General features: G+C 41.8%; 1 protein-coding gene across 3 annotated transcripts in view; it reads right to left on the minus strand.

Moving 5' to 3' along the window:
* Window positions 1–1,734: 1,734 nt before the first annotated feature.
* Window positions 1,735–24,069, minus strand: part of cbl (Cbl proto-oncogene, E3 ubiquitin protein ligase) — a 38,144-nt gene continuing 15,809 nt past the window's right edge. Inside the window, exons 3-18 of one of the 3 annotated variants that reach the window (XM_083549399.1) lie at window positions 15,610–15,756; window positions 15,312–15,468; window positions 11,466–11,587; window positions 10,406–10,543; window positions 10,023–10,110; window positions 9,797–9,928; window positions 9,477–9,698; window positions 8,614–8,745; window positions 8,113–8,469; window positions 7,430–7,524; window positions 7,169–7,330; window positions 6,951–7,060; window positions 5,246–5,446; window positions 2,462–3,081; window positions 2,275–2,404; window positions 2,002–2,244 (exon numbers count right to left, since the gene is read on the minus strand). In XM_083549399.1, the coding sequence (XP_083405525.1) occupies window positions 2,816–3,081; window positions 5,246–5,446; window positions 6,951–7,060; window positions 7,169–7,330; window positions 7,430–7,524; window positions 8,113–8,469; window positions 8,614–8,745; window positions 9,477–9,698; window positions 9,797–9,928; window positions 10,023–10,110; window positions 10,406–10,543; window positions 11,466–11,587; window positions 15,312–15,468; window positions 15,610–15,756 (2,329 nt within the window). In that variant the 3' untranslated portion in view covers window positions 2,002–2,244; window positions 2,275–2,404; window positions 2,462–2,815. Of the gene's footprint in view, window positions 2,405–2,461; window positions 3,082–5,245; window positions 5,447–6,950; window positions 7,061–7,168; window positions 7,331–7,429; window positions 7,525–8,112; window positions 8,470–8,613; window positions 8,746–9,476; window positions 9,699–9,796; window positions 9,929–10,022; window positions 10,111–10,405; window positions 10,544–11,465; window positions 11,588–15,311; window positions 15,469–15,609; window positions 15,757–24,069 lie in introns of all 3 variants that reach the window. The other 2 variants (XM_083549397.1, XM_083549398.1) reach the window with 2 other exon arrangements.

The following is a 24,069-nucleotide window of genomic DNA, read 5'->3' on the forward strand; positions in this document are numbered from 1 at the left end:
CGGAATCTTTGCAAAATGGGGAAAGTGCGCCCTCACGTGGTCGGAAAAACAATCTACTCGGCATAAGGTCACTGTAAAGGCTTCGGGGGCTGTGTGACAGTATGACGGGAATATCGCTTACGCAAGGACACGTTCACTCATTCGCAAGGCCTCACTCTAGGGGGCAGCAGAACAACATTTCTAGACATATGGCACTGCTCACAGTATTATTCACATCAGTAAAAAAAAATTAACAACATGGAGGAATAAAAAAAAAATTGTACAGGAATGCAAAATGAATTTTTTTTTTTTAATTTTCCATGTAGTCTATATATATATATATATATATATATATATATATATATATATATATATATATATATATATATATATATAAGTAACTTTATACGCTCGATTTTAAAGTGACAGTATCGGAGCACAAATTGGTGTACGGTGTGAAATCTTGCAATACACAGATACATGGGTTCACACGCAGAAACGCACACGGTATACAATAACGACAAGAAATACAGTAATCGGAATAAAAAAGAAAAAAAGCTCTGATCTGAAAACAAAGCTTCACTACTTCACATGGTGCAAACCAAAATACTGAACTATGAATGATCACCTGTTTTCCATGGCAGAAAAGAAAACCTGCTTGATCGTTGTCCTTTCTGGTGAACTATGCTGTACCTACAAGCTACATATTGTGGAAGTACCTGCTATGCCAGTGCAATATCTCAGGGGGTGGGGTTGCTGGGTATATACATATAACTATAATTGGAGAATGAAATAGCATGTAGAGGTGATAATTTATTTCCTCCAGAGCTTCATACGCTGGGAATTTCGCCTCTGTAGAACACAAGCGTCCGACAGCGTGTCCAATTTCCAAGCAGATCTGAGGAAAGCCGACAAAACTGATAGACGTGTCGAATTAGTCGAAGATTTCGAAGTAGTCGTTCAGTGCTTCTGCCCTGAATGCGAGAATTACGGACACATTTCATTTCCCGTTCAATACTGATAAAGAGTCTGTGTGGATGTACAGTATTCCTGAGAAGGATAAAAACAAACAAACAAAAAAAAGACAAACACAAAAACCATTTCAGAACGCAACGAGTGAAACCTCTAAACCGCTGACACGAGCACAAGCGTTCCTACAACGAGGTGTTCGTTCACATACTTTCACTCATTTGCATACATGCTCCAGTGACGGCACTGACAGGAGTCTGACGTCTCAGGCAACACCCTATACATGAAAAACAAAAGTGATCCGAGAGAGAGAGAGAGAGAGAGAGAGAGAGAGAGAAAAAGAGAGAGAGAGAGAGAGAGAGAGAGAGAGAGAGAGAGAGAGAGAGAGAGAGAGAGAGAGAGAGAGAGAGAGAGAGAGAGAGAGAGAGAGAGAGAGAGAGAGAGAGAGAGAGAGAGAGAGAGAGAGAGAGAGAGAGAGAGAGAGAGAGAGAGAGAGAGAGACGACAGAAGCAGCCTGTTGGCCAGAGGAGCACAGGCTGCTCAAAATTTCAAGTATGCTACATAAATCAAAATCAACTGAACAGATACTGTCACTTTAAAACAGGTTAAACACAATATTCACAAATATACATTTAAGGCTTAATTGTTTAGCACTAACAAGAGTAGCAGCAGTAAAGCACTTCTGAATTATTAATAATTATAAAAACAAACAAAAAAACAACAACAGTAATAATAATAATAATAACAATAATAATTTCACTTAGCTGATCAGTTTCAGACCAAATCTCATGGAAATCGGAGCAACTTTAATCTTTTTACCCAGAAACTGTATAAGCGAACACTTCCTTCAAACAAAGCGTGTTGCTTTGTGTCCAAACTCCACTTATCTGTTAGAGAACACTCTAGAAAGCACGCATGTATAAAAGCTTGTCATTCGCCATCACACAAACACACGCATGCACAAACGCACAAAGGTTCGGAGTCCTCGTCTGCTTCAGGGCTCGGACAAATGTGTCGGGTTTTTCATCTCGGTTTTTGCGTTCTTCCGGCATGTGGCGTTGTAGCGGGATTCGATTCTGCGCTATGCACGTGTATCGGTTACAGTAATGCTACACACCAGCAGAGGCAATGCAGGTGACTGATGACTGTTTTAGCCAATGACAACTGGCGGCGTCGAGCGACATCACACGACCGTACTGCTCTACACACTCGCACGCACACACACACAGGGGAAAATCTATGGTAGATCGGATCTCTATAGGTCGTAGTACTGAGGCAGTCACTCATGCCGTGCCACTTTAGAAAATGACCGACACTCACATTTACCACACGCACACAAAGTACCAGAACAACACACAAAGCAATTTTTGACACTAGCAAATGTTCAGCTGCAGTTTTCCCACATGTGACAGAACAGCAGTGCTGAGGGGTCCCTCCCATATCCACAAGCATAACACTCACACACACTCACACACTCACACACTCACACACTCACACACTCACACACTCACACACTCACACACTCACACACTCACACACTCACACACTCACACACTCTGGACCTGCCCGAAATCTCTCCATCCTTAAATGTGTATATATTAACTATATGGACTCATAAATTAAATTATTATATAAAACACACTTTTTTTTTTGTCCTTGCTTGAGTTTGACTAAAAGCCTCAGTGGATGTGCAATGCCATGTGGCTGACTTCAAAGAACGATGCTCCTGCTGGCTGGCAGCATGCAGGAGGCGGAAATGGCCAGCACCTCACGCACCAGGGATGTACGCTGATCGCTGGTTGGAGGACGGCCCTGGAGTAAAAAAAAAGAGGGAGAGACTGGACTCGCTCTGGATCAGGAAGGGCTGCTATGTGAGAATGTGTGCCGTGGAGGGGACGGACACGAACTCGCGCAGGATGTTCTTGGCCATCTCGATGTTGTTCTGCGCGATCATCAGTGCTTTCTGGATGTCCTGGTGCGAGTAGCCCTGGCTCATGAGTAGCTCAATCTCGCTGCTGATCTGCGGGTTGCTGCATGCGGCTGCGGGCGGGACAGGGCTTGGCCTGCGGTCCGAGTTCATGCGACGAGGCAGGGGTTTTGGAGGTCGCTCGGGAGCTTCTGCGGAATCGAACGCTGCAAGACATGATTGTAGCGAGTAGGAATTAAGAAGAGGATCACTGTGACATCTGGGCCAGACTGAAGTTTATAACAGTACTGATATGCTGAAAACACTGAGAGGCCACAATCAAGCAAACACACACCTGATCATAAGATTCATGTGATTTCTGAAAACCCCCATTATACATTTAGTCCCAAATCCGCTGTCCTAACCGCCTCCACATCTTCCCAGAAGAGTGGAGGCGGTTAGAACAGCGGATTTGGGACTAAACGATGTGCTCATTCAACCACAACAGTTTCATTCAAGTCAGGTACTGATGTAGGGTGCAGTCAGCATTCCAATTCATCCCAAACGTGTTCAATAGGGTTTAGGTCAGAGCTCTAAAGCAGGCCACTTAAGATCTTCCACACCAGCCCGTGTGAACTATATCTTCAGCTGGCTTTGTGCACAGAGGCATTGTCATCCTGAAACTGGTTTGGGTGAAGGAAAGATTTAATTCTACCACATCTAAAGACATTTCATACAATTGTGTACTCGCTTCTGAAAGGGAAACTAGCTGTACATAATACTAGTAAGGCCTCGTTCTTTTTTTAATTGACATCTCACCAAAGAAAGAAAAGAAGAAAGAATTCACTATGCTATAATGTATGTTTGGGAAAAAGAATTTAAAAGTTGACAGGAATATAATTTGATGTGGTGTCCTGCTCCTATAGATTATGATAACGTTTTATATGTTCTGCATTCCGCATTGCTTTTCTGCTCGCCTCAGTTGTGAAGAGTTCGAGTTACTGTAGACTTCCTGTCAGCTTGAACCAGTCTGGCTCTCTGACCTCTTTTTTTTTTTTTTCAACCCACATAACTTCTGCTCACTGGGTGTTTTTGTTTTACACACCATTCTATGTTGACTCTGTTGGGGTGAAGATCCCAGGAGATCAGCAGTTTATCAAAACCAGCTTGTGTTGCACCAACAATCATGGCACGTTCAGCGGCCTGAAGATCACAAATCGTCTCCCCCTGATTTGATGTCAAATCAAACATCGAATAATGTTTAAATTGAATGTTCTCCTAAGGTTTTGAGCTGAATTGTAGTGATTCAGACTTATGCGCTGCTCTGTTGTCACAATACTGTTTAAATAAATGAATGCATGAATGTGAAGGTGAACGGGGTGTTGCTGGAAAAAAAAAAAAAAAAAAAAGCAGCTGTGGATTAGTGTGCATCAGGAAAAGTTTCTTCCTGCTGTTCTCCGAATATTATTATGCTCAAGTAGCATAATTGTTAGTGCTCTATGCATCATCCCCTTAGTAGTCCTGCTCCTACCTAATGTTGTTTACCTTGTCGTGGGACTATTAAAAAGGACCAAAAAGTGCCGTTTTACTTGGCTTTTTTTTTTCTTTCTTTTTTTTTTTTTTTTATCTGTGAGATGCCAGAAAACCGCAGCTACGTGTGGACAGCTTTAAATTCTTTAGCCATGAAGCAAATCAAAACAGACACGGAACACAAATCAAGTAGAAACATAAACAAACCACTACTAAAGATGGACCAAGCACAGCTCACTTGCAAGCTATTTTCAAGAGGTGCAAATCTGGGTAGATAACCACTGAAGATCAGCTAAACTTTGTGCAACATTGAGAGGGATGAATTATATAAATAATATTAATAAACTGGCCGATGATACTGTATGGTGACACTGACATAAGAGCTTCAGAAGCCAGACTTTTCTTGCCTAATTCTGAGTGTGTTGCTAAATATTTGCAGATTTCTAATAAGCAGTTATTAAAAGAATATATTGGGAACGTCAACTGAGGTCAGAGGTTTCCAATTTTTATTTGGACTACAGGTGTGCATTATAAATGGGATTAAGCAAGACCTGCAAACAAAAATAACATTTGTGGGAAAAGATTTAAAGAATCAGTTGCTGGTGTTTATGGTGTTTTATCTAGGTTAGCACAGGGTGAAATGACATTGGTTTATATTTTGGGAAAGTAAAGTTTATATCGAACATACTGCAAGCGGGTAGATACAAAAATAACAGCTGTGGGTGGAATTGATCACAATTCCCTCATGCGTGTTAAAGGAAAGTAACAAACTGAACTGCATGCGGTACAAATCATATTTGTTTGAATAACTTCTTCAAAATGATGCAATGAACTTGTAATGATTTATTAGCGTGTACTTACAGAGCGAGGTTCCTGGTTCGCTGTCCATAGACAGGCGGCTGAAAGCAGTGGATGAGCTGCTCGCGTCCGAGAGCGTGCGTCGAGCGATGGGCAGAGGCGGTTTGGGAATGTCATAGCCGTTCTCCTCCTCCTCCTCCTCCTCCTCACACTCCGCCTCATGCGGCCCGTTACTGCTCACAGGCGGAGGTAACTCGGAGTAGTCTGGATACAGAGGTGGATAAGAGTGATTACAATCCTGACTCACTGCACAAATTACAGCGGTAGAGAACCGAGGCAACCACATATCTACAGACATATTTAATAACTATCCACGTGCACACTTTTGCTTTGCTCCCACAAAGCTGCTTATCCACACTAAAACATCTAAAAATGCTTCCGTCTCTGTGCTGCGCGAGAGCAATACGTGAACCTGCGTCATTTCCGCCTGCCGTTTATTTACTTTCTGGCTCTGTGAAACATCGCAATGACTAAAAATGACTCATTGTTTTTCGAAAGCCTCTGTTCTCAAAATCCACACAGTGACGCACAAATGACAGTTTCAGATTTATTCGCTTTGGGGAGCGCTTTTAAAAAACGCTATGTTTTCGTTGACTGAAAGCGCCGTCTCAGTGTGGATGGAAGGCCAAAATGGAGCGAAAAAATTGGCATTTTCAATAAAAACGTATAAACGTGGACTGGTCTTTATCCTTCGATTTAAGGTCTGTTCCCCTCACCCCAGACTTTTGTTTCCTGTTGCTTAACACTATAAATCTGAACAATTTCGTTACGGGTAAAGTTGATATTGGCCGAGAATTTTGTCTTAAATATCATTATTAAAAGACACCATTTTTATTGAAATGTAGACGTTTAAAAAAAATGCAGTATTTGGAAAGTCAATAAACTCATGAAATTACTCATATCAAAACTACTGATATCACAATGGTTTTCTCTCTACCTTTTCCTAAATGTAGTGTTTTATAAACATAACTATGAGTCACTTCTTGCATCAGGTCACACTTTTCCTTCAACCTCACTCTCACTAAACAGTATTGCCAGCACTCATTGTCTATTTAGGCTGTGCCCCAATTTATGCCTCAATGATCAGTGACTAGTTGGTTGTCTACTTTCTCATAATTTTTTATCCTCGCCTGCCTCTGCTTGAAGGTGCTCTTCGACTGGAGGCCACTCTGTGCAGCTGGGGATGGTTTCGCACCAACGGCCTGGAAATCCATGAAATAACAGAGTAACACAGGAGCTTTGAGGATAGATTTGGATTGTACTTAATGTCAACAGTCTGCTACACTGACTCAGGACTAAAGTTTGTATTTGATCACTATCACTGCACACTTCAACAACGTTTAACTGTAATAAACGTACATTCGGTGCCACCCAGATGAGGATGGGTTCCGTCTTGAGTCTGATTCCGCTCAGGGTTTTTTTATTGTGCCATCTCGGGGAGTTTTTTCTCGCCACAGGCGCGCTCATTAGTGAGAAACTTACACTTATAAAGAACACTCTTATTCGTTCTTTATTACCGCATTATATGTGTAAACTGCTTTGAGACAATGTCCAGTGGTAAAAGCGCTATGCAAATAAAATTTTTTGAATTGAATAATATAGGATGATGTGTCTTGTGAAATAACGCCTGATGTGTCTTGTGAAATAAGTCTTAACTCAAAAATACAATTGCATTATTGATACAGGCTGTGTGAATGTGTAGGCATACCTGAATCACTCGCTTGATAAGAGAGTGTGGCACTGAGGGCCTGGGCCTGTATGTTGTACATGGCTTCATACATCTGTGGGCCATCGGGGTCTAAATCATCAAGAATGCCCCTGGACAATCAAAGAGATGGTTCATTACACATTATACACAGACACACATGTACATATACATATATACATACACACACTGCAATTGTTGATGCTTCTAAACCAATGCACCTGGAATTAAGAGTGTTGGGGTGGTGAGGCCTGGGTACTGCTTCCCCTAGTGAAGGCGTCATCGCGGCCAGCATAGGCAGAGAGCTGGGAGTCATGTAGTCTGACTCGTCATTATTCTCATCACCATCCTCCCCAACAAGCTGCTTCACTGCAGGAAGGGGCCTGACCGTGCAAAAAAATAAATAGATAAAAAGAATTTAAACATGCAAGTGATACAGAGCAAGTCACACGCAGAGTCGTACAAATATACACAGCATTTACCTGGCTGCAAGGGAGTAAATGGCATTGGCTGATGCAGAGGGCTTCACTTTCGGGTTGTCGTACTCAGTTCCAATAGAGGCTGTTGCGCCGAAACCCTACAGCAGTAATGCAGGAATGCGAACTCATGTTAGAAATGGTACACGTGATATTTTTAGAAATTATTAAAAAATATATTATGCAAATGCAGAGTAGAGAACAATGGCATGATTTAACAACAAAAAACAGTGTCTGTCTATTAGGGATGGTAAGATGCACCGATTCACATCGGCATAAAAGTTAAAGATGTGATGCATCGCTTAAAAAGTTTGCAGCTGATACAAGCAATTTTATCACGAGGCATAACTTTTTTTTTTTTTTTTACCATATTTGTATCGGTAAAAATAAGTTTTAATATATGTAGGGCATGAAATGTAAGGGTATAAATGATGTACTACAACTTGAAATGAGATCAGGAGATGCCACGAGAACAGTGACCCGTGATTCGGAAATCGTAGGAAAGAATGGCCTGCGTAGGGATAACATGGGGAAAAGCTATCCAATTACCTTAGTTCCAGGTTATGGTTTCATCGAAGCTTAAAAAAGAAGCACGTCTCGACTATAATACGGAGTGTTTAGACTGCTGATAAGTCCACTATTGACTCAACACTACTGTTTGGTACTAAGCAAACAAAAAAAATGCCCACCAGCTGGTGCTCGAGACTGGAAGAGTTGTTGTTCCGCTGACCATCAAGAGCCGAGGGCAAGGCGAGCGGAAGGGAGTGTCGGTTAGAGAGCTCGCGTGACCCGCGGCCCTCTCCTCCTACAGCAGCCATCTGGGAGGGTGCTTTGGGGACTGGGCGTATATTCCAGTCAGCCATACTGCGATTAGGAGTGGGAGGTGGTTTATCACGAGGTGGTTCCCCAGGCGTGCAGGGCAGCGGACGTCTCAGGATTCTAATATCGGCTCCGGCAGAATGAGGCCGCTCGGGAGGAGGAGGAGGTGGCAGGTCTCGCAGAGCCGGAGGCAGAGGCAATGGCTTGTCTTTGTGGTGTGAGGAAGCCTGAGGAGAGGAAGGAAAGGTTAGCGATGTCACACACCATGAAACAACATCTTTCGGCTTTCTTCTAGCCATGTGATTATACGTGGTCCTGCTGTTTACCAAACCCAGTACTGTGCTTTCAAAAGGCAGTGTCATTAAATTTACCTTAGATGTTGCTCCAGGACTGGAGGCCCCTGGAGGGTTAGGAGGTCTGTGTGGAATGAGGTCTAAGCGTGGGGGTACTGGAGGCAAAGACGATTGGGGTGGCATTGACAGCGGGGATGGAGGCCTCTCCACCTGCAAAACACAAAAAAGATAAACCATTATTAACATATTATCGATTTATACAGGATGTGACACCACATACTGCACTACAAAAAAACATCAATTTCATCAAATTACTGACAAAAAAAATAAAAGTTTAATGACTGGATAATGCATGGCAACCTAAATGATTTCAATGAAGTGATCACCGACAAAAATAAAAAATAACGCTTAAAATACAGCTGGGATGATTTTGAAGCACTTTCTGACCAGAGATGGTCCATCAATTGTCAGACTGCTCCAAAAGATTACTTTGTCGGAACTAAAACTAAAGCTGCACAAATGGTTTGGTCCACTGAAGTATGAGTAGCGCACACAAAAATGCTGACAAAGGCCATGTTTCACATCTTGTTTGATAAGTCAGAATGAACAGGCGATGTGAAAAACAATGAAGGAAAATATGTACAATAGTACAGGGAGAAATAAGTATTCTTTATAATAAAAGGCCGGAAAATAACCGCTGCATGAAATGAAGATGCATGCAAAGTTATCCAAATGTAATTTCCATGATTTCTTTCTCCCACCCTCTTCATGCAAAACAGATGCACTGAGTATATAACTGATAGCACAGATGTAATCTGTCTCACCGACAAGAGGCTACAGCATCCGAGGTGTGTGAAAATGAGCCGAGTTGAGAATGAATGGGAATTCCTTCCAAATCATTGTTACTGAGCTGAAAGTCGAAGTCTTTAAGAAACACTCACTTTACTACAAGCCAGCTTGCTCATCATGAGGTGGGGGTCTTCCAGTCGGTCATCGTCGTCATCATCGTAGCTTGGTGAAGGCGCCCCCTCTGCCCCGAACATACCCCTGCAGCCCCCATAGGATCCTCCACTGTTGTCTTTAGGGTCGAAGGGGTCAACCACAATGGGCTCGGTGCCCTTGATTTCGCAGCGGCAGAAAGGGCAACCCTGGCCTTCTGATTCCTGTGGCACAGAATTTAAGACTCGGACAATCAATAAACTGATCGAACCATGGTAACTGGTACTAACCAGGAAGTTGTTGCTACTGCGGTCATTCTGACCTGCCATGCAGTGAGGCAAGATGTGCACATGAGGTGGCCGCAAGGTTCAATCTTCACATCCTTGTCGTTCTCGGCGCAGATCTTGCACAGCTGGAACGTCGAGCCCATTTCGCAGTAGAGCTCATATTGCTCCTGTTGAATGCAGAAAAGGAAGGAGTGCGTTACAGCATTGAAACTTCCAATAAGGAGAATGCACTTTAGTGAAGAGCGCGGCAGCGAGACTAACCTGTGTGACTTTGATATGGTCTTGCGGTGAGGGCTCACACAGCCCTGTGAGGTCCGGGTTCTGAGTACGGCCGTCGGGAAACAGATAACTAAAACACAGATGTGCAGTTCATAAAAAAAAACAACAATTCATAAAAAACAAACAAAACAAAAAAATGGCTCTGAGACTGTTCCATTAACATTACTCTAACAGTAAAAAAAATTTAATAAATAATGAATCATCCGAAATTCTCAGCCTTCACCACGACACTGCTTTCAGTGTAGGAAACTAATTTATACATCTAAACAAAATGAAAAGCAATGATGCATATACTGTATTATTTGTAGAAAGCCATCCAGTCTAGCACAACAGAAGTGGGTTATGACGGATATAAACACACTTACAATCCTTCCCGGAAGCCGTCGATGAGAGCCTGGAAGAGAGGCTTATTGTGGGGAATCGTTTGCAGGATATTTCCGTCTGCAGTCACGTAACCGATGGCCCACTGGCCCAAACGAGTGCAGCTCAGTCGAAAAATGTAGCTACAGTGCAGAGAAAAATAGTTCCAATTAAAGTTAACGTTTTACACAACGATAAACATGCAAAAAAGGCAACATTTGCCATTGAATGTACTAATGTTTTAGCGGAGGCGTGGTCAGGAACAAGATGTGAAGGGTGGCAAGACTTGCAGCGAGTGAGCCGCTAACAAATGAGCATCAACACCTGTGTGTGATCTATGCGAGCCTATTTATGTCCACTTCCTCTCCCAGTAGGCACTATGCACCAAAGAGCGAGAGCGGTGATTCAGAGTGTAGCAAACTCCGGCAACCTTGTACTTTAATAGGACGTTGACAGCACTGTGTGTGCGCCCTTTTTTGTTTAAGCTGGATTAGTGATTTACGCAGCAAGAAAAACGCTATAGGACGATGAATCGAAGCTACGTAAAGTCTGCCTCCTTTGTTCTCGTTCCATCAGGCGAGAATTATCAGTTATCTTTATAGACGCTGCTTACGGGTCCTTTTATGAAAGCAGAATATGAGACTGCATGAACCTACAAGGACATATACAGTACTCGCTAATGAATATGCAACATATCGGTGTGACTTCATGCGACTCTTACAATACATCTATTGATCTCTTGTACCAAGCTGTTCTGTGAGCCGCTGGTTGCACGAGGTCTTCTGACCGAACGTGAATTGTCTCTGTGTGTTCCCATTTTGTGTGAAAACTGTTACTAAGAATTATCTAACCCCGCCTGCATGTAATGAATGGTGTTTTTAGACGGGACCGTGGCTGTGTGCGAATATATAGTGGCTATCTTATTCAAAAGGACAATGCGTAGATGCCCTATTGTGTGGGAGAGAAGCATGAAAAAGGCTGGAGAGTTATGACTGTACAGAATAGGTTTATTGTTGGGGTATTGTCCATATGGAAACGTGGAAGGGATTGTAGTGGGTGTACTACCTGCCCGGCTTGTGAATGAACTTCTGCAGACGAGCTTTGACCTCGTCGTAGGTGAGAAAAGCCATGTATCCCGGGTGAGTCACCGCAAGGCTGTTCCAGTTCCTCAGCAGAGATGACCATGGCTACGAATACACACAAACACACATGCGGTTAGAATCACCGCTGAGCACAATGTGCGAGCCGGTAATGAGAATGAGTCATTCGGTGCAGCGGGTCTGCCAGTTAGTCTGATAAAAAACCCTTGGGTCCGCGTTAACAAATACAGACCGGAACAGCGGGACGTCTAATTGGAAGAGAATGAATGCGAATGAATTTAATGGATATGAGAGCATAGGTGAGAAGCTGAGCAGATGGAATCGTTCCTGGGCGAATCAACGAGTGTGCTAAAACAATGAGCTTTTTTTTTATTTCAACCTCTACTGAAACTGCGGAGTTCAAAACCACGGCGGTAGTATTGTCAGACACAAAAATAAAGAAGCCAAACTGACCAACTCTCAGTTTCATACGGCCAGGCAAAACGACAACTGATGTCAACCTGTGATTCTGTGAACCTGTGATGATGCAATCGGTAAACTAATGAATATTCAAATGGGCATATTAACAGAAAAAGTAACATTCTGGCATCACATCCAGAAAATCCTCTCTGGACAAAATAACAGCCCTTTTCTGTGATGTACACCATGTTGAGGGACACTTGTTAAGTTGCAGAAGAGTGATTCATAATCATGTTGGGGTCATGAACTTGTTCATTCAGCTACAGCCAGCTCTTAATCTCCTGTCAGAGATTTGGTTAAAATATAAGCATAAAAGTCAATGGACAGCTAGGACAACAAAATAGCGCCAAATTAATACATTTTAATAGAACATTTGGCTTCACCATATCCAAGTGACACTTGATGTAAGGACAAAACAAAACTATGTAATCAGCTGCATTATATGATGATAAATCCATCACCGTCCTCCTTACTGAGAGGGGGGTCAGAACGCTCACATGTCCGGTTCTCGTTTCATCAGTCATTGGCCTTGCCTTCCTTAAAGATCTTTTAACATCCATCTGTCTCATTTGCATTCTAAATGCTTCAGTTCTGAACATGCTGAGTGATGTGTGCAACCGCGAATGTTAAATATGGTCAAAGACAAATATATACAGTAGTTCCTTTTTTGAAAATGACTGTTCATGTTTGCATTCATTTTGAATGCTAAAGAGGACCTATGGACCACAAGACTGAACGGATCATACAATTTGGCTTCAACTATTTGGGCCTTGGTTTTCTTTAAGGAGACCAACTCATGTACAGATGTTTTGTGAATATATTAAATTGGAAAATATATATGAATGTGTTAATAAACATCAAAGTCAAACATTTCTTTTAATATTTTGTTATCACCAATTCATATTTTGAAAGTTCTGGGAAATTACGCCACATCAGCAGAAATGGGGGCAGTCCCTTTTACACAATGCTCAACTGCACCCCTCAAATTAAACATTTTATTCAAAGAATTTTCGGCAACAGAATATAAATTTCAAAGACTTTTGAAGGAATAAGCATGCCGTGAAAGTACCAGAGACTTGGACTTTTCCTGCCATCAAACAGGTTCATTCAGAATCAGGAAAAAATATATAAAAAATAAAAACATAGCCTTACCATGTAGAGCTTCATTAAAGAGTAAACACAAGCTCTCTGTAAACAGCATGCCTATTTCTGGCTGATGGCAAGGCCAAAGAAAGTGTGCAGATCCCAGGAACAATTTTGAATGCTGACTATCAAAACACAGGCACAGTGATACTACTGAGAGCATATGATGTGAAATACTGACATAATACTGTAAATAATTCCAGAGTAGATGATGATTCAGGTCACTGAATATACTTGCTACCGTTTTTTTCAAAACATTTAAAATTCAGAGGCAGCGTTTAAGGTTTTAATAAGATTTCAAACGATCCCCTCCTTCTTCCTGAATTAGCGTTGATGCACAGGGATGAGGGGAAAGCAGCTTAATTAAAGGGTGGATATGATATGTAATGATAGGCTGCCTCCCTGTGCACTCTCTGTGATGCCTGCTCTAACGTAATCTGTGTAATAAGTCGATTACTTACACAGAAACACAGGCTTCTAAATGCTCCTATAAGAGTAGGAAACTGCCAGAATTATAGACCCAAAAAGATATTATTAACAGAAGAAAAATAATAACGTCAAGGTGTTTGATTAGCTACAGCTAGAGTAAAAGAACCGGCACTTTTTATCTAGAGCCCTAATCTTTAACCCCAATATGGTAGCCGGGGAAATGCTAGGCAATATGGGGGATGGTTGCCAAATATAGGGGATGGTAGCCAATATGGGGGATAGTAGCCAAATATGGTGGATGGTAGCCAAACATGGGGGATAGGAGCCAAACATGGGGGATAGGAGCCAAATATGGGGGTGAGTAGCCAAATATGGGGGTGAGTAGCCCAATATAGTGGATGGTAGCCAAATTTGGGGGATGGTAGCCAAATATGGGGGATAGTAGTCAAATATAGTGGATGGTAGCCAATATGGGGAATAGTAGCCAATATGGGGGATAGTAGTCAAATATAGTGGATGGTAGCCAATATGGGGGATAGTAGTCAAATATAGTGGATGTTAGCCAATATGGGGGATAGTAGTCAAATATAATGGATGGTAGCCAATATGGGGGATAGTAGTCAAATATAGTGGATGGTAGCCAATATGGGGGATAGTAGCCAATATGGGGGATAGTAGTCAAATATAGTGGATGGTAGCCAATATGGGGGATAGTAGCCAATATGGGGGATGTGGTGGCTCAGTGATTAAGGCTCTGGGTTACTGATCGGAGGGTCGGGGTTCAAGCACCGGTATTGCCAAGCTGGCACTCTTGGGGGCCCTTGAACAAGGGGAGAGCTGAAACATGGCTGACCCTGCACCTTGGCCCCCAGGTCCCTAACATTGCTGGGATATGTGAAGAAATATAAAAAAAATATATGTGCTGAAAAATATATTCTTTCAATGAAACCACATCAGTGCCTGACCTCACCATAGCCTTTGTGTCTAAATGGACACAGTCACTACAACCAAACCCAAACAGACTGGAGGCTGTTATAACAAAGAAAAGTCTAACTCTTTTAACAGTGCGATAGTGTGATGGTCATGCAGTCAAAAAACTGTCACAAAGGGAGGATGGCATTCTCAAATTTGGGGGCTTTGACAATAAAGGTCTACTCGCTGATGTTACTAACGTGACCCACATTAGTGGTCCAAACAGGGATGCAAGATTGTAAAAGCTGAGAGAAATAAGGCATGGTTAGGCCATGTAGTCCAAGAAGGTGAAGATCCTATTTAATTACCCGTTGGAATAAGTAAAATGAGCTGAAATTTGGATATACTAAAGTCTTTTTAGGTTTTACCAGAAATGCGAGTAATCTAAGTGTCAGGATGTGAAACCATAACCTAGGATTTCAGCATGGTGTAAAACTAATCGCTGAGTAAGCAAATGGCACGAAATGTACATGCAATTGTGTGTTTATAATCACTATATATCGGGCTCAAATGGTCAAAAGTTCTCCTTGGATTTGAAGAATTTCACACTGATGACATTTTAATCTTTGTTAAAGATTAATAATCTGTCTAAAGCTTGATCACATGATTCACTCCGTTTGCAGTCTTTAGAAATGGTGCAGCAGTATTTACTCCCCCACCCCCCCACCCACAAAACACATAGATGTTGAGACACCTGCAGATGTGTGTGAACAGCGAACAATGGCCATTGTTAAACTTCTGATACCAGAAACAATATCGGAGAAGGCGGTCTGTGTCGGGGAGAAGTTGTGTAGCCGAAATAGCGCACCTGAAACAGTCTGGTAAAGATGTCGAACTCGAATACGGAGATGTAATCATTGCAGGTGAGGTCTATTGTGGACTTGAGGGCCATGGCCTCTAAACCAGAGCTGATTGGGTGAAACTCGTGCAACGCTTGGCGGAAGACCTTCCACTGTACGATAGTCCTGCGCAAATCAGGGAGACACACAGAAATGTGGAGTTTTAAAAGCAAGCCAGACAATAACGTGATTTGTGTCACCCAATAAAATGAACTTCCGGCAATAATAATAATAAAAAAAAAATAATAAAAAAAAAGGAGCACTCACTTGTCTCCAAACGATCTTCTCCAGAATTCTGCTGCATCTGCCTTCGTGATCCTGAAATTATCCCCTTGGAATAAACCGTTGGGAAAGATGGCTTTGAGCTCAGCCAGCATGTGACTGAAGATTAACGATAGTTTGGTCAGGTTTCGCCTGAAAGAAACGGAAACAAAAAAAGTATGTCAAGAGTCATATGCGCAAAACACAATCACACACACATGCAAAATGTTGGTTCATTTACAAACAAAGATTTACTGAAAGATGAATGACAGAAAATATCTATTTAGCAGCTTTTCTGTGTTGCAGAGAATAAGAAGCGGCTCCAGAGCGAGCAGGGAAAGATGTGAAAGCTATGGATGATGCTACTGGCCCTGGGCACAAGGCGAGGAGAGGAGAGGAAAGGAGAGGCGAGGTGAGGCAGAGAGTCCAGCAGGGAGAGGAGGGTTGGGGGGATGTCATGATTTACAGACTAGCACAGTGGGGGATTGTGCAAATGCTCCAGTCTGGAGAATTGACATGCACGACAGTGTGTGAGTGTGTGACAAGAGCGCAGATGCCTCTCTCTCTTTCTCACTCTCTCTAAACTCTGTACCACAAGCAAGCACAGGTGAGAGCACAAATCAAAACACAACAAATACAAGAATCTCTTGAGCTCTGATGCTAAATAGACAGAGATACTCTCATTTTAAGAACAATGTTATATAGCGATCAATAGCAAAACAGCGGCCTAGGAGATTTCTTTATCTTCTCCAGATGTCATTCATCTTCTCTCTCTCTCTCTCTCTCTCTCTCTCTCTCACACACACACACACACACACACACACACACACACACACACACAATTCGCCTGCTGTTCTCGGCATTTATTTGAACCGATTTATCTTCCTTCCAATAAAAAACTAAAGCAAAAGTGCAAAGCGCATTGCCTTTAGCGGCGACTATGAATTTGAGGTCAGAGCACCTAATTTAAAATAAATAAATAAATAACTAAATAGCCTGTCTCGACTCTCAATGCTAATGTTTACCAATTCATTCATCTATAACATAGCAAAAGAGCAAGAGCCCCTGTTTTTTCAGGGCTTGGTGCAAAAAAGGTGGCAATGTGCTGCCCTCAATGGGGAACAGCTGTGCTGCATTGCCAAACGCAAGCAACTCCTAAATGAGGATGCGAAACACGCAAAATGCTGCCTGATTAAAACATTAGCAATGCGGCCACAATGAAATGAACAGCGATGTCAGAAGTTAATAGCAATATTAGCAAAGCAAATGCTAGACAACTTCAAAAAGTCATTAAAAAAAGATATACATTAATTAAATATTACAATGAATGAATAATTCAGACCCTTAGCTAGGAAACTTGGAATTCAGCTCAGGGTAATCTAGGAGATGTTTCTGCACTTGGACTGGACTTGGTCTGTGGCAAATTCAATTGATTAGACATGATGTGAAAAGACACACCAATCAGGCATAACATTATGGCCACCTGCCTGATATCGTGTTGGTCCCCCTTGTGCTGCCAAAACAGTCCTGACTTGTCGAGCATTAACAGCATTAACCCCTTCAGCAATTTGAGCGTATGTTAGATCGGACCACACGGACCAGACTTCGCTGCATCAATGAGCCTCGGTGAACCCACGACCCTGTCGCCTGTTCACCACCGTTCCATCCTTGGACCACTTTTGACCAGAAACATCCCACAGGAGCTGCAGTGTTGGAGATGCTCTGACCCAGTCATCTAGACATCACAATTTGCCACTTTTTAAACTTCCTCAAATCCTTACGCTTGCCCATTTTTCCTGCTTTGAACACGTCAACGTTGAGGACAAAATGTTCACTTGCTGCCCAATTGATCCTACACACTAACAGGTGCCATGAGGAAGAGATAATAAGTGTTATTCACTCACAAGTCATAACATTATGCCTGGTTGGTGTATATGGTCTAAATAGCCGAAAATGCGTGCACACACACACTCACACAGTTTCTTGGTCAGCCCTTCTCTCAAGATTGCCGTTTTACTATAGAGGCTAATAGGATCTTGTGAACCATCAGATGTACTAGTAGATATTCTGTCGACTTCCCCAGATCAGTGCTTCAACACAATCCTGACTGGGATCTCTGCAGCCAGTTCCTGTGACCTCATGGCTTGGCTTTTGCTCTCGTATGTTTTCAGCCAACTTTATATAGACGGGTGTGTGCATTATCAAATGTCCAATCAACGTAAAGCAAAGAAGTGTCTCACAAATCATTCGTTGAAATGGGATGGACCTGGGCTCCATTTAAACTTTTATAGCAAAGGTTCTGAATTCTTGTGTCTTTCAGTTCTTCCTTTGAATACATTTGCAAATATATATATATATCGCAAGTGTGGGGGTTTTTGCATCACAGGATATGTAATGCATGTCCTTGTTCTTCTAGAGTGGCACCATTTACACCAATTACACTTAAGCACCTCAACATGGAGACACTTCCATTTATTTTTGTCAAATACGTTTCTTGTTGCAAATAGAGTGCATCTTTAAAGCATTTTTTTTTTTTTTAAGAGCAGTAGCTTTATACGAGATGCAAATCTCCATTTTTAGCATTATTTGCTGGAGCGCTTGCACTGAAATGAAGATTTACATCTCGTATAAAAGCACATATACTGCTCTTAAAAAAAATCCTTTCAAACTGCCCTTAAAACTTTCAGAACTAGATCCTCCTCCCATGGGGTTCTGGTAGAGCTTGTTTGTTTTAATGGCTAGAGTAGCAGGGCCTAAATGCTATATGAAGGCCCTTCTCTTCCTCTGGGACTCCTGCCAGCACTTTTCACAGTGAATCTCCTCTTTTTTTTTTTTTAAACCCACAGATCGTCCCTCCCATACTGCAGTTGCGTGCTATAGAACATAGAGGCTGAAACTGGGTGGCAGTAATCATGCAAACTGCAAAGCCATAATTGGGGAAGTGCATACACAACTAAAATATGGTGAAAACCTGAGTTCGGTTTTGATGTGCTCTTGTGTATTGCCATTTATAGTTGTTTTTTTTGACTGTCAAATATCTGATCTGGAAACTGATCTCACTATTGTGTGGAAATTTGCATGGATTGATTACACTGCTCCTGCTGGTTCAAACAAACTAAATATCTGTATGCCCCCCCAAAAACAGACACAAATCCTCCACTATCCACCCACACACTAGCTTTTATGACTAAGTATGAACACACAAGCTGTTGCCCCCCTCCATTTTTCTATTCAGGCTCTTGGCCTCTCCTCGTCATGACACTGCATATGAGCCAAAGATACTGTGATACTTCCCTAGATACTGTGCTTTTGTAAGCCTTCCTCCTCTTTTGGCCTGACCTTTAACCTGCAGCTGGCTGCTCCCTTCCTGTTTCCTGTTTTCCATGTTAAAAAAGCCAGGCCAACAACGGAGGGGAGACAGAAGTCAACGAATGCCCAAGGCAGACAATCAAAAGAGCCCTTCTGCATCCCCACCTTTCGCTCGGCGCGCTGCGGAACTTGAGCAGAAGTGAAACGAATGAGGGGTGACTACTTGGGGTCACGTTTTAAGTCTTGTGCAAGAGTGTATAATTTGCCAAACACGCAACACTTCCTTTTGGACATTCAGTAAGTGCCAGTATTGGGCCATTCTCTGTTCCGTGCAATGTGAAGGTGAAAGTACATCCTGCGAGAAAAGGGAAGAACCTGGTGGATATACACAGTCCATTGTGGGCCTACGATAGGATAGATAGATAGACAGACAGACAGACAGATCTATCTATTAATATAAAAAAGAAAAAAAGGACTATCTTGAGATCATTGTGACGTAATGTAAGATATTAAATATTTAAGTATTTTTTGTGGGGGAAAAAAAAATTTCCCAAAAAGTTTTCTTGTGAAAAAGCCTGATCGACCTATTTGTAATCAAAAAGTAAACACATCCATAATGAAGCTGGCATGGAATCTTCAATGCAATGCATCAATGCATAAATCTTCTCCCTATACCATAAAAAAATAAAAAAGTATTCATCAAACACCATAATAAACGTGAGAATTCTGTTACTTGGACATCAGAGCAGTTGATTTCCAAGCAAAAAAACACACAACTAAACATTTTCATAACTAAATTTTCAATAACTAAATTAAATGTATGCTTTATATGTGCCATCTATAATAGAATCTAGTAAGCTGTACTTTCTAGGGCCGATTCTGATCTTCTGTAGTGAAACATTTTATTCATAAAATCCGAACTGATCTGGACTATATTTAACGTTCGACTTGACATCACATCGGCTAAAGCACCAAACAGAATGAACTGTGTGTTACATCAACCACGCTTTCACAACAACCAAAAAACTAAAGTCACTTCACCCTGCTCACTTACCAAGCCTGAGAACCTTTTACTATATCATGACATATCATCCATCTATCCATATACACACATATATACATATATATACATATATATATATATATATATATATATACACACACATATATATATTTATATATATGAAGTGTTGCTTTTAAGACCAAGCTGTCTCCTTGTCTGTTAGTTAGGAATGAGTGCCTGAATTTTGGATGGTAAGTGGTGTGACAGTGTTCCAACTTGCCCCCTTTGGGCTGCTTGATTATAGTTTCCTGAACAGAGTTTGCAGTACATATTAACTGGATATGTAGTTTAATAGCTGGTTGATGCGACAGAAAAGGTTGTTGGCAAAAGTAACCTTCAGGAGTTCAGGAACGCCAGAATGAATGTCTTTCTAGTCCACAGAATATAAACAGTGGTTATTATATAGGGCTTTGCTGTACCACAGATTTATTCTCTGGCAAAGCAGCATAAAAACGTCATTATTAGAGATCGACCATTATGGAGTTGACGAGAAGTAATTTAGAGGTTTAAGAGTTCTGTCCACTGGGGGCAGGTCTGAGCTGAAACATACTCATCCAGCAAGAGCTCAAGCTCGGAGAACATCCTCAGCTTTTTGCGCAACAAGGGTAAGAGAGCTGGAGTTGAAAAGGTTATGACTGGTGATGGGTTTGTCGTAAAGATATTGTCGTAACCAAAAGTCCTCCCAATAAGCATAGCTGTTGCAATATACTGGCCCATTTATAGCACCATGTTCATAACGTAACGCGTGGTTACAATCAGAACGCCGAATAGACACGTCATACGCGCTACATCCAGAATCCATACATTTATGATTATGTTGATTGGACAAGCATAAAAATACAATATTCTGAACGCATAAAGGATGCGCCAAATGACAATTACGAGTTTCTGGGGTTTCCTTTTTTTTTTTTTTATATACACAGTCATCTCTATACATATTTAACTCTCCGGAACTTGCTTCACACCAGATCAGTCAGGAAACAGCAGTGACAGCGGTCTCTCACTTCACTGCACACACATTTACACCAGAATAAAGCAGGCTTCGTATATCCACTATATGACACGGGAAATTTCTTTTTAAAGTAGTGTCTATTCCCTCTGATTTTGAACTTCCATGCAATTTTACAGCCTTAATTTTCTTTCAAAAGTGTTTACAGACAACAGAAAGGAAAAAAAGAGAACAAAGCGTGTGTGTTTCTTTTTTAATTAGGTCTTGAGGGCAAACAGGGAAGTGCACAGTAGTGCTTTTCTTTTTTTTTTTTCTTGAGTGTACTTGCGAGAACATAAATAAACATGATGCGAATGGGGAAGGGTAGGCATACTGCTCATCAAGCGTGTTTCCATCCTTAAAAGCCACATGGCTAGCCTGCAGCGGTGTGGGTAAAAATGGCCGAGCGAGTTTATACTCCACTGAGGAAGCTGGTGAAAATGGGGTCATTTAGCCGTTTCCTTCTTGTAAGCGCGTCACGCTCGTGTGGGTTAATGTGATCTTGTTAAAAGAGTAAATAAGAGATCAGAATTAAAGAAGTCATTTAAAAGTCGTTATCTGGGAGTCTGGAATAGTTGCGTTGCTTCTAAATGAAAAGGGTTTACACTACACCTAGGTAATGAGGAGAGAGAGAGAGAGAGAGAGAGAGAGAGAGAGAGAGAGAGAGAGAGAGAGAGAGAGAGAGAGAGAGAGAGAGAGAGAGTAAAGTAAAGAACGCAAGGCAGACTGTAGTGTAATCCAATTTCTCATTAAAGACGAGTCCCAAATTTCAAACGGCGTATGGAGAATGTCAAAAACTATTTTATATATATATTTTTTTAAAAAGTGTAAAAAGGTAAAAAATAAATAAATAAACGCCGCGTGCAAACTTATTTACGTTTTCTGTGGTAATCCGGCGAAACGACTCGAAACTCGAGTGGCGCTTTATCTCGAGACTTCATCGTGTGCTGCTTTGTCTTTTTTCGCTGAATGAGTTTGCTCAGCTCAAACAGGAGTTCACAGATCGTGCGGCATAACAGGACGTAGAAACATGCAGCACGAGTACAAAAGAGATACCTTTACCACAACACATGCGTTTGTGCGAATGCGCTAGAAGCTTGAACTAAAGGAAACTTGATCACGATCTCATCGCACAAAGCAGTTACGAGTTGTCAGTTACACCGCACGACCTGATGTTCGACCCTGCCTACACTCCAAAAAAAAAAAAAAAAAAAAAAACCTGCATTGATATTCTGCTCTGCCGTTTTACATATCCCGTAGCGGCCTCGTCCATACAGGACTATTGAATCAGAGATAAGATCAAATGATAGCCAAACTGAGATGGCTAAATGCCTTGAAGGGTTTGAGGGGGAGATTAACATGCACCCTGTGCACAAGAATCTGCTACGACATTGTGGTCTAAATTTAGCCCCGGGTGAAAGGTTCTCCTATTATACAGACCCGAGGTGCACAAAAGCATGACAGGATTATACCCCAAAAACATTTGCACAAATGCACAATGCAAAACACAACTGATCATTTGCAAATTCAGAAAGAAGATGGCAAAGTGTAAAAAATAATAATAAAAATAATAATAATAAAGAAATAAGCTGAAACTGCTTATATATCACTGCCTTGCAGTTAAGTGCATGACTACACAACTGCAAATCCATCACGTGCTCTTGATGCTAATAGACTAATCTGCATTACAGTGGAGGACGGGTGACAAATGTGCACAGCAGTTTTAAAATTGGAGCAGTGAAGCGTAGCGAGAGAACACAAAAACATTCACAGAACTATGAAAAACAATGACTTATGGAACACGATATGGTTTTACATCCTTAATAAGATCGCAGTTACATGCTCTGCGGTTTTGCTATAGAATTGAACTTCCTTAAATGTATTGTTAGTCTTTATGTTGGGGGTGTGTGGGTTACCAGTTGTACAATTTTGCGAACGAAAAGAGATCGAATCCGATATCTAATCATCAGCTCAACAATGAAGCTGCAGTCACACACACACACACACACACACACACACACACACACACACACACACACAGCGACTCGCACTGAAGGCCAAGAGCTGGTTACATGAACGTCAGCAAACTAGATGTAAACGTGTTTAAGGACAGTAAAGCGCATGTAGTCGAAACTACGAGGGGCGTTCAAGTCAAATCGGGACTTCATTTCGCAGGTATAAAAATGGATGCTAGCGTGGCGGTACTACACGCAGTAGTAAGTGGCTAGTGTGTCCTATTACTGATGGACAGTGCACATGTCGTGGGACTGTCCAGAGACCGTCAATCAAGATGACAGACAACAGTGTAAGTGCTTGCATCGGAACAGCACGTGGTGAACGAGGGCGTATCGCGCGGTACGGCGATGAGACACTCAGTAGTAACACATCTGAATGGTGTGAACGTTTCAAAGATGGCCGAACGTCAGTCAGCGACGATCCCAGTTGTACTCGTTCCTAGCCAGCGGCTGTCACTCCTGTGAACATTCAGTGAGTGGAACGCATTATTCTGGATAATCGACACGTAACCTGACGTGAAATTGCAAGAGACAAATCCTTCTACGCGAACGGTGAACACAATCATTCACCAGGCTGTCCCAGGATGGTGCAGGCATGCTGCCAAATCTTTCTACGCTAAATCTTTCCAGGCATTAGTTAAACACTGGGGTAAGTGGATACATGAGGGCAGATAGTATGTCAAAAAATAAAATGTAGTTTTCATTCCTTGAAATTTGTTCTTTTATTTTATCGTTTGGCTTTTTAAAAGGTTTGACTTGAACGCCCCTCGTATGAATGGGAGTGCGGACACTAGAGCGCATGGCCTCCAGCTTCCAATTTGACTGAAAACAGGTCCAAGTTTTATTAAAGAATGTCTACGTTTAGTATCTATGTGATGGCTGTAATTATAAATAAACTATCATTTATTTGGCATGTACGGACTCGATGACTTCTTAAGGTGCGTTATGAATGTGACGGAGATGCGAATTGAAGAATATCAGTGCAAACGGTGGAGTTTCACTCTCAGCCTCTCACAGCGGTCTTTGGTATTTGGCAGACACCTTTTTCCAGCAGCCTATTAAAAAGGCCTTCGAAATCTCCGCCAATAAAT

Source organism: Silurus aristotelis, assembly GCF_946808225.1.
Source record: "Silurus aristotelis genome assembly, chromosome: 8".
NCBI classification, from domain to species: Eukaryota; Metazoa; Chordata; class Actinopteri; order Siluriformes; family Siluridae; genus Silurus; species Silurus aristotelis.